This window comes from Elephantulus edwardii, unplaced genomic scaffold (genome assembly GCF_000299155.1).
Source record: "Elephantulus edwardii isolate Elephantulus edwardi_28Jun2011 unplaced genomic scaffold, EleEdw1.0 scaffold00216, whole genome shotgun sequence".
In the NCBI taxonomy this organism is placed as follows: Eukaryota; Metazoa; Chordata; class Mammalia; order Macroscelidea; family Macroscelididae; genus Elephantulus; species Elephantulus edwardii.
Window position 1 is genome coordinate 3,374,096 of NW_006399966.1, and position 9,341 is coordinate 3,383,436.

Here is a 9,341-nt window from a genome sequence, read left to right on the forward strand (position 1 = left end):
TTTATTATTTTTGTGTGAGTGTACCATCAAATCAGATCTGACTGGTACGGGAGGAGATTGTCCCTCCTTTCCCGGCAGAGCATCTGGTGGATTCGAACCATGCGCCTCTGGGATTGTAATTGGCTTAGTTTTTAAGGCTTATACAAAAGCAGCTCTGGTAGCACAGTCTTGTTGAGTGTTGCAACACAAGGCAAAAGGTCAACAGTTTGAATCCATGAGTTGCTCAGCAGGATAAAGATGGGCAATCTCCTCCTATGAAGACTAACACCCTTGGAAAGCCACAGGAGGTTCGCCATGAGTCAGAACAGCTGTGACAGCAGTGGGGAAGGTGAAAGGCCTCTGGCTAATCAAAACATCTGAGATCTGAACCCACAAGTCACTCAGCAGGAATAAGACACAGCCAACTGCTCCTAGAAAGATTTACAGCCTCGGAAACCCTGTGCTACAGCTCTGCTCTCTCCTAGAGGGCAGCTAAGGAGTCAGGATGAGCTTGATGGCAGTGGGTTTGTGTTTAAAGTATACAAAAAGGAACCCAGTTGCCACAGTGGTTAGCACCTGGCCATTAAGTGGTTGAAGCTATCAGGCAATTTCCATAAAGATCTCTAGCCTTGGATTAATTGTAGTCTTGTTATTAAATGCAGTCGAGTCGCGGGAGACTCATAGCGACCCTATGAAGGAGAGTCCTCAACGCCTGGGCAATTGTAGTGTATGTTATAAAAGCCAATGAATGACAACGAAAATCCAGTATGATTTCTAAGCTTCTGCTCAAAAAAGTAAACATCATTTTCCCCTAAGAAATTTTCTTATACTTTACTAGAACAAAGGGCCCATGGCATACTCTATTTGTGCAATTAATTATCTACTTTTCCTTATAAATTTCAAGTTGTTTTTTTAAAAAATACAGCCTTGGAAGCTGTACAGGAGAAAGTCTATTGTCATATAAAGTCACTGCTGGCTGGGCTTTGACTCAACAATAAAGGGTTTTTGTTTTGTTTTAGATGTTCACACAGGAGTCTCAAAAGTGCAGGGTTAAGCACTTGGCTGCTGAAAGGTTGGCAGTTGGAGTCCACACAAAAAAGTGGAGACTTCCAGCCTTCTCAATGTAAGGCTGGACAGACCAAGTTATTCGTGACCAATTTAGTGAGTGTGGTACTATTCAGCAGGACAGACTCAAGAACAGGTTTGTCTTTTGACTATAGCCAGAACATTCTAAGTTCAAGCACATAAGAAATTCTACTTCACCTCACATTGGGCATGTTATCAGGAAAAACTAGTCCTCAGAAAAAAAAACATCACACTGGGAAAGGTGGAGGGTCAGAGAAAGAGGGACTTCAACAAGATGGACTGACAAAGTGTAACAATGGGCTCAAGCAGGTAAGAGATGGTGAGGACAGTGCAGGATAGGTCAGGGTTCAGCTCTGTTCACTGAGTCACTATGAGTAATAGTCAACTCAATGGTACCTTACAACAACATGTAAAGTGAGGGTTGGGGATGGAGTTAGCAAACAAATCTCAGTACTTCTAACGCAGGATGCAGTGCCAGGGTGTGTGAGTGGGTGGGAGGGAAGGGCAAACTGACAGAAGAGCAGGAGGAGAAAAGTTCTAGGGAGTACAAGTGGTGGGAGTCTATTAACAGAGGGCTTCCCTCAATCTTACCGGATGTCAAATCCACTCAGAGATGCGAAGCTGAGAAAGCAGCTTTCGGGGAGGGAGGGTGAGCTAAGCCACCAGCAATGGAAGGCATCTCAGAGCCATCTGGCTTAACCTCTTATTTACAGATGAGGAAGCCAAGGTTAGAAACATCATCTAACCAAGTAACTGCTACCAACTACTAATCTCTGACAACTGGGGGCCACTCCTCCACAAATCTAGTACTCCTAAACTCTGCAAATTCCCATCAATGTCATTTATGACTCAACCTTAAAGGATGAAAAAATAAAAATACCTGACTTCTGCTTCCAGTGTACCCTAGGAAGCCTGTGTAAAGAACAGCAGGTTGTAAGATAAGAATATAAAGGCTGTTTTCAGTGTCAGTGTCACCTTCTCTGGTTAATTAGCCAGCGTTTATCCTCAAAAGAGGGAAAATAAGTGCCTTCTTTTTATGAAGGATAACCAGGTCTCAGGAGCACAAAACTCTGATACATAAATTATGCAGAAAGAGGAGGAGACTAACTGTACATTCCACGTCATTTGGTAAGCCAGACTTGACCAAGCAACACCAAGGTCAAATCAAATGCTACTCAGAGACCACAGCTAGGGATTTTCTGAGCCATGACTCAATGCTGGCAGCAAACTTACAAACCAGAATGACCTCTGAAAAAGACATTGTCTATCAAGTATTTAAAAACCGCTTTCAACACGGAAATGAGCTTCTGATTCTGGGAAGTCCACAACGCATTGAATAGATTCAAAGCCAAGCCTTCCACTGCTACAGACTCAAGAGGCAGCAGTTGAGGCAGCAGAAGCAGCCAGGAAGTCCTGCAGGGGGACTTCAGAGATGTGAAAGGTGCAGCTGCAACTCTGGAGCCTGACGACAAAAGTAGAATCACAGTCTGTAAATGGAGACTGAGATAATCCACATCAAGGGCTTAGCAGCCCTGCTCAACACACACCAGTAACAGGTAGCGCTTACTGAGTGATTGATTATCAATAGCAAATCCTCCACTTGCCTTTCAGTCAGAAACACTATGAAATTGAAGAACTTTGTTTTAACAGTGCTCTTCTGGCCCTCTTGCTAGAGAACACCATGTTCACAATAATCATAAGGACACTTTCCAGTGATTAGGAGCACTCTGCAGCACAGAGAAGGATTTAAAGAAGAGCTACAGAAACACACCCTAAAATTACTAATATCTATGGGTTCTGCAGGGAAAGAGTTAATTAGAGACTTAGTAAAGCTGGTTGAGCCCATTAGTTGAACAATGTGAAAAATCAGTGAAACGAGTTTTGCCCCGGGAGCAGCTGTCTCCCTAAAATAGGCTCTCATTTACTTTTCATTTCTTCTGCTTTCCAGTCTCTTCTCTTTGAAGTAGCTCTTGATTAGTTTCCTTTTTAGTCATTATTTAATTGAGAAGCCTTGGTGGCATGGTGGTTAAAGCACGTGGCTGCTTTTTCTTTTTAAAGTATAAAGGTCAGTGGCTGGAACCAAACAGCAGTTTCAGGGTGGAAAAAGTAGCAATTTACTTCAAGAAAGATTATGGCCTGGGAAATCCTATGGAGCAGTTTATTCCGTTTTACAAAAAGGCTCAATGGCAATGAATTTTTAATTGCGAAATAAAATTAGAACATTTGACATTAGTGATGAGGTTTCTCTTTTCATTTCTACTTTGATCTAGTTTTGAAAATGCAAAAGCTGAAGAGGAAGAATAAAAATGGAGTAAAAAGATTTCTTCTTTCCAAGAGCCAGATGCAGCTATACATCATCAAATAAAAATGGAAATAACTGCTCATGGAGAATATGAAGAAAAAAACAAAAATAAGTGAGGAGCGCTTTATGGAATTTACTTTCGAGAAGAATTTACGAGGAACTGTAGTAGCTCATGATAATGAAGTGAGGAAAATTTGTACAAAGCCATTTTAATTCCTTTCCATGCAATAAGCGAGCAGGATAAAGAGGCATTCTTCATGAAAGGGCTCTTGACCCATGGCTTATTGACATCTCAATGGTATTAATTACACTGCAAATTCAACTCCGAAAGTATTCTAGGAACAAAATAAAAGTTCTATCCTGTTCCAAAATACCCTAACAAACTCTGTTACCCCAAAATTAAAACCTACTGCCAGCTGATAAGGTTTCTTTTTAAGTAATACTTCTTGAAAAGCTTTTGCTAAAAACAAGCAAGCAGATTAAATCACACAGATTTCAAAAAGTCCTTAGCTTATTCAGAACCCACAAACCTGAAAAATACAAAGCATAAAATTATTTTAGTCTGATTCCTCTCAATTGCTGAATGAATATTTAATAGCTGACAGATAAAAATAGGTGCATAACTACTACATACATATGTATGCATATATACATATATGTATGCGTGTTAATATATACGTGAGGGAGCTCTGGGGGCCTAGTGGTAAGGAGCTGCACTAACCCAAAGGCACATAATTCACCAGCTGCTCCGTGGGAGAAAGACAGGCAATCACCTCCCAGGCAAACTGTCTTTGAAAATCTGCTGGAGGATAAGCATGACTCAGTTCCAACTCAATGGTATATATCAACAACAGCATATATATTAAGCTTTATACTCACTAAATATTTGTGCTCATTTGATTATGAAGGAAATATATGACTTGAAAAGCCAAGAACTAAAAATTTAAGCAGAAAAAGGCCTAAGAAACTAGCATAACTGCATTTCCTTTTCATCAGTGTCTAACTATAACTCATCTTAGTATAAAGCACTACAAATTTATTCCAAGAAAAATCCTAAAAGAATAAACCTTAGTTTTAACTCTAATCTTTATTATATATCATACTTTAACACTGCTAGTATTTAAAAAACCCAAAGCCATGCCTACAAAACTGGAGGGTCCATGACTTTATCTATGGTCTCAAGTATATCAGAGATGATGAGGATGACACAGGATACAGCAAGGTTCAAATAAATCTTAGTCTGCTCGATGGCACATAACAACAACAATATTATAAAAAGGAAATGCCTTTTCAATTCGTAAATGACTTTTGAAAAGATTTTAAATAACATTAAGTAAATGTCCTTTTAGCTGAAAGCTAAGCTCTCTTAGCTGAAAGCAGAGAATACCAGAAGAACGTCTGTGTTTCACTGATTATGCAAAGGCATTTGACTGCGTGGATCATAACAAACTGTGGCTGACTCTGAGAAGAATGGGAATCCCAGAACATTTAATCGTGCTAATACGAAACCTATACTTGGACCAAGAGGCAGTCATCAGAACAGAGCAGGGCAACACTGCATGGTTCCAAATTGGGAAGGGTGTATGCCAGGGATGTGTCCTGTCTCCATACCTTTTCAACCTCTATGCAGAGCAGATTATCCGAGAGGCTGGGCTCTATGAGGAGAAGCGTGGCGTTAGGATTGGTGGACGATCTATCAACAATCTGCGTTATGCAGATGACACAACTTTGCTCGCTGAAACTGAGGAGGACCTCATGCACTTACTGCAGAGGGTCAAGGACTGCAGCCTTCAGTATGGACTGAGGCTCAATGTCAAGAAGACAAAAATTCCCACCACTGGACCAATCGGTAGCATCAGGATGGATGGCGAAGAGATTGAGATTGTTCACAGCTTCAGTTTGCTCGGCTCCACGGTCAACACTCTTGGCACGAGTAGCCAGGAAATCAAAAAACGTATTGCGATGGGAAAGTCTGCGGTTAGAGACCTCTCTAAAGTACTCAAGAGCAACGGTGTCTCTCTGGAGACTAAGGTGCGCCTGATACAGGCCATGGTTTTTGCAATCACTTGTTATGCATGAGTTGGACAATGACTAGGGAGGATAGAAGAAGAATTGACGCCTTTGAGCTGTGGTGCTGGAGAAAAGTATTGAATGTACCATGGACTGCTAAGAAAACAAACAGATTCATCGTAGAGAGGGTTAAACCAGGCTGCTCCTTGGAGGCAAGGATTCTGGGGCTTCGCCTGACATACTTTGGACATGCTGCCAGGAGGGACGGGTCCTTGGAGAGGGACATCATGCTTGGGAGGGTGGAAGGACAGCGCAGGAGGGGAAGACCCTCTATGAGATGGACTGATTTGGTGCCTTGGGTAATCGGGATGGGTGTGTCAGAGGCAGTGCGGTTGGCGCGGGATAGAGCAGGGTGTAGGGCTGTTGTGCATAGGGTCGCTATGAGTCGCAAACGACTCAACAGCACATAACAAACAACAACAAATGTCCTTTTATCATATTAGTGACTTGTGTGTTGCTATGATGATGGGAGCTAAGTAGAGGAACCCAAGGCAGGCACGTTTCAGTGAAATGTCCAGAAAAAGACTAGGAACAAAGGCCTAGTGTATTTCTGAAAATTAGCCAAAGAAAACTCTATAGATTCCAAGCGGAATACTGTCTGTGTTTACAAAGGGCACGAACATATTAACAATGGGAAGACAGTACAGGACTGGGCAATATTTCATTCCACTGTCCACAGGCCTCATCGAGTCAGAGGAAGCTCAAGAGCAACTGATAACAAAGAAAATAACCATTTCTAGAAGTGAAACTGTTATCCAAATTGAAGGATCCTCAATTTCTGCTGATGTGTCACAAAAACTATAGTAAGGCTTACCACGTACACTATTTTGGGGAAAGATAACATATCTGTAGAATAATCTCTCATCTCACTCAATGAGAGGAAATGAAATGCCACTAATATTTGGGCTGGGTATCTGACACTTGTCATTCATTCATTCATTTATTCATTCAGGAAACAAGTCAATAATGTCCACCAAACCCGGGGCACCTCAAGGTCACAATCTCTGGCACCTTATAATTGAGTGAGGTAAAAAAATTACCAAGTATCAGGGAAAATCTGAAGAAAGAACAAGAGGCAAGGTCAGAAAGCTCTGTTTGGATGTTAGTTATCTCATTCAATCCTCACAACTCTAGGTTAAGTAACTTTACCAACATAAGAGAGATTAGGAGGTGTTAGAACCAGGCTGGCTTTGAACCAGGTCAGAATGAGTCCAAAGTCCAAACTTTCCCTACTACAGCAAACTGCTTCTTCCTCAAACCTCTTCTGACAATGAATTGAAAACTGCTGCTTGTACCCCAGCTTCTACCATCCCAGAGACAGAAGTAGGCCCTCTGTTCTTCACAAACTTCTAGATTCAGAAGGTTAACAATTTACTCACCCAGATCCTAACCACGGATGAAACACCTCCAAAGGTTTTTGTGGCTTGTTTTTTTGTTAGGCCACCACATTGTTGAACTATAAACACAAAGTTTTCTGCCAGTTTTGCAAGGTGACTTAAAGTTATGTTGTTGTTGTTGTTGTTGCTGTTGTTGTTATATGCCGTTGAGTTGTTTGCAACTCATAGCGACCCTATGTACAACAGCCCTAAACCCTTTCTGCCCATCAGTTTTGCAATGTGACTTAAAGTTATAGGGAACAAAATCAATTGAAGAATTAGAAATGCCATTAAAGCGACAGTTTAAGCAGAGAAAACTCAAAGTAATGCACACAAAAAACAATGAGAAAGGCGTATTTTCATTTCTGCAATGACTTTCACATTCAACAATTCTCATGTCTGACTTCAACCTCTACCAAGCAGGGCTGCACTTTCCCTTCTTCCTGTTCCCACTTCCTCTTTCTCTGTTCTAAGGAATCTGAAACTTCAAAATGAGGCTTTTATTACACTAGAAATGTTGTGAGGAACAGCAACAGAACAGACTTAAAAAATCAAATTTGGCAAGTTGCCTTTTCCTCCACATTCTTAGTGTGAGTTTTTAATGCTCCTGGAAGGACATTTATGGAATACATTTATGGAATATCATGGAAGACAGTTTAACCTAAGGATTTACCACAACAAGCAGATTATGAACTATAAATAATCCTTCAGTCTCCAGTTCCCCCGAGGCAGTAGAATTAAAGAAAAATCAAACAAAAAAACTCCCCACCTTAAGCAAAAACCTCAATTTTCTTCCTCTGGACTACTACAAATGCCGCAAAAGCTGGCTATGAAAACTCAAGACTATCATAGATTCAGTCTCTCAACACTGTAACTCTTAAATATAAAAAGCGAATACAATAGATCATATATACAGATAGCGAGCCAGTCCTTAACAATGAACGATGTGTGATAACAATGAATGGCAAGTGTGGCTTATAAAATAACATTCAAATTCATGGCCTGGTAGTTGGAACTGACTCATAGCTGAACCTCCACTGGTTGGGTTTTTTCCCAGAGGTTGTAAAACACAGTCGGAGACGGCCATCTTTTAATCATGGAGCATCTAATGGATTTGAACTGCCAGCTTTTTGGCTGGCAAGGCAACTTCTTATCCCACTGGACCACTGGAGATATTAATAGGCAACGCAAAAACCTAATGCATTTCCTCTCCCCTAGGAAGAACTGCAGTGACTGGTAGACAAGATCCAAAAGTTCAAGATGCAGTAATAAACCCCAGTTCCCAAACAGTTCAAGAAATCAATATCACTCAAGTTCTTTTTTTTAAATTATTATTATTATTTTGTGTATGTATGTCTGTGTACCGTCAGATCAGATCTGACTGGTACAGGAGGACTGTCCCTCCTTTCCCGGCAGAGCATCTGGTGGATTCGAACCATGCGTCTCTGGGATTGCAGTGCAGCTTCTTGCCACTAGGCCACCAGAGCTCCTCCCATCACTCAAGTTCTTGAAGCGTGAGGCTACTTTGCAAAGTTAACAGAACATGGATATTGGAAGACTTAATTACATCTTGTTCCGAAAATACGGATTATCTGGAGCAATGGATATCATGTAACTAAAAACATTATCACACAGTCATTACCTAGAATTTATAAGGCATGTTATTTTGAGATTCTCCGGTAGTGATATTTTACAACGTAATTATGGTTTGTACACTTTGATTAAATGTGCTATTAAGGGTTTATTGCTAATCAGTTTGTTCACATAACCTTTACAGGTAACTGTACTGCCACTAGATTGCCCAGTGTTGTGCCAGCAAAAACCACGAGTGGAAGCACGAATGGAACATGACAGAGAAGAACTTCTATATAATGAAAGTACTGACTTGTCTCCGGCCCTCAATAGACCAAGCACCCACCCTTGGTGAATGACAGGGAGAGCAACAAATGCCCGGGCAGAATCCCACAGCCTTGGCCAATGAGAACACAGAGGTGGGATTAGACTAAGCTCCCGGTGACTTCCCCGCACCCCAGGGACCCAGGTTGTGGGGAGACTGGACAGGAACTAGACTCCGAAGATCTCGTTACCTCCGGTTGTAGCGGTTGTCCTCCTCGTTCTCGCAATCGCTGCAATGTTCATGACCGTTCCCGTTCCCGTCCATCATCCGTGGCAGCTGAGGTGCCGGTGACTTCACTGCTGTCTCACTCTCGTCCGCCATCTTTAGTTGCGAGAGCCGGGCTCCGTCCCCCGCTACGTGGGGGCGTTCCTATTGGGCGAGGGGAAGTTGGACTATCTTCTGGGTTTTGTAGTTTTTACATAAAAAGGTTAAGGCGCAACTAGACGCGATTCTTTCTCAGGAAGCGGAAATAAGTAGACTACACTGCCCAGAAATCAGGAGAGGAGGCAGTCCTCTGGACGGGGCGGAGGCAGCAATACTCGGAAGCCGCAACCATGCCGCTGCCTGTAAGGGGCCCATAGTTGGTGATACAGCCCCTCTAGGATGTGAGGCGCCGCGTGGCATGTTGGGA

At 42.0% G+C, this 9,341-nt stretch overlaps 1 protein-coding gene across 1 annotated transcript in view; it reads right to left on the minus strand.

Annotated features, from left to right (window-relative positions):
* Nucleotides 1-9,031, minus strand: part of NMT1 (N-myristoyltransferase 1) — a 30,635-nt gene extending 21,604 nt beyond the window's left edge. The window contains exon 1 of the mRNA XM_006897877.1: nt 8,901-9,031. Coding sequence (XP_006897939.1) covers nt 8,901-9,031 — 131 coding nt within the window. The remainder of the gene's footprint in view (nt 1-8,900) is intronic.
* Nucleotides 9,032-9,341: the final 310 nt, after the last annotated feature.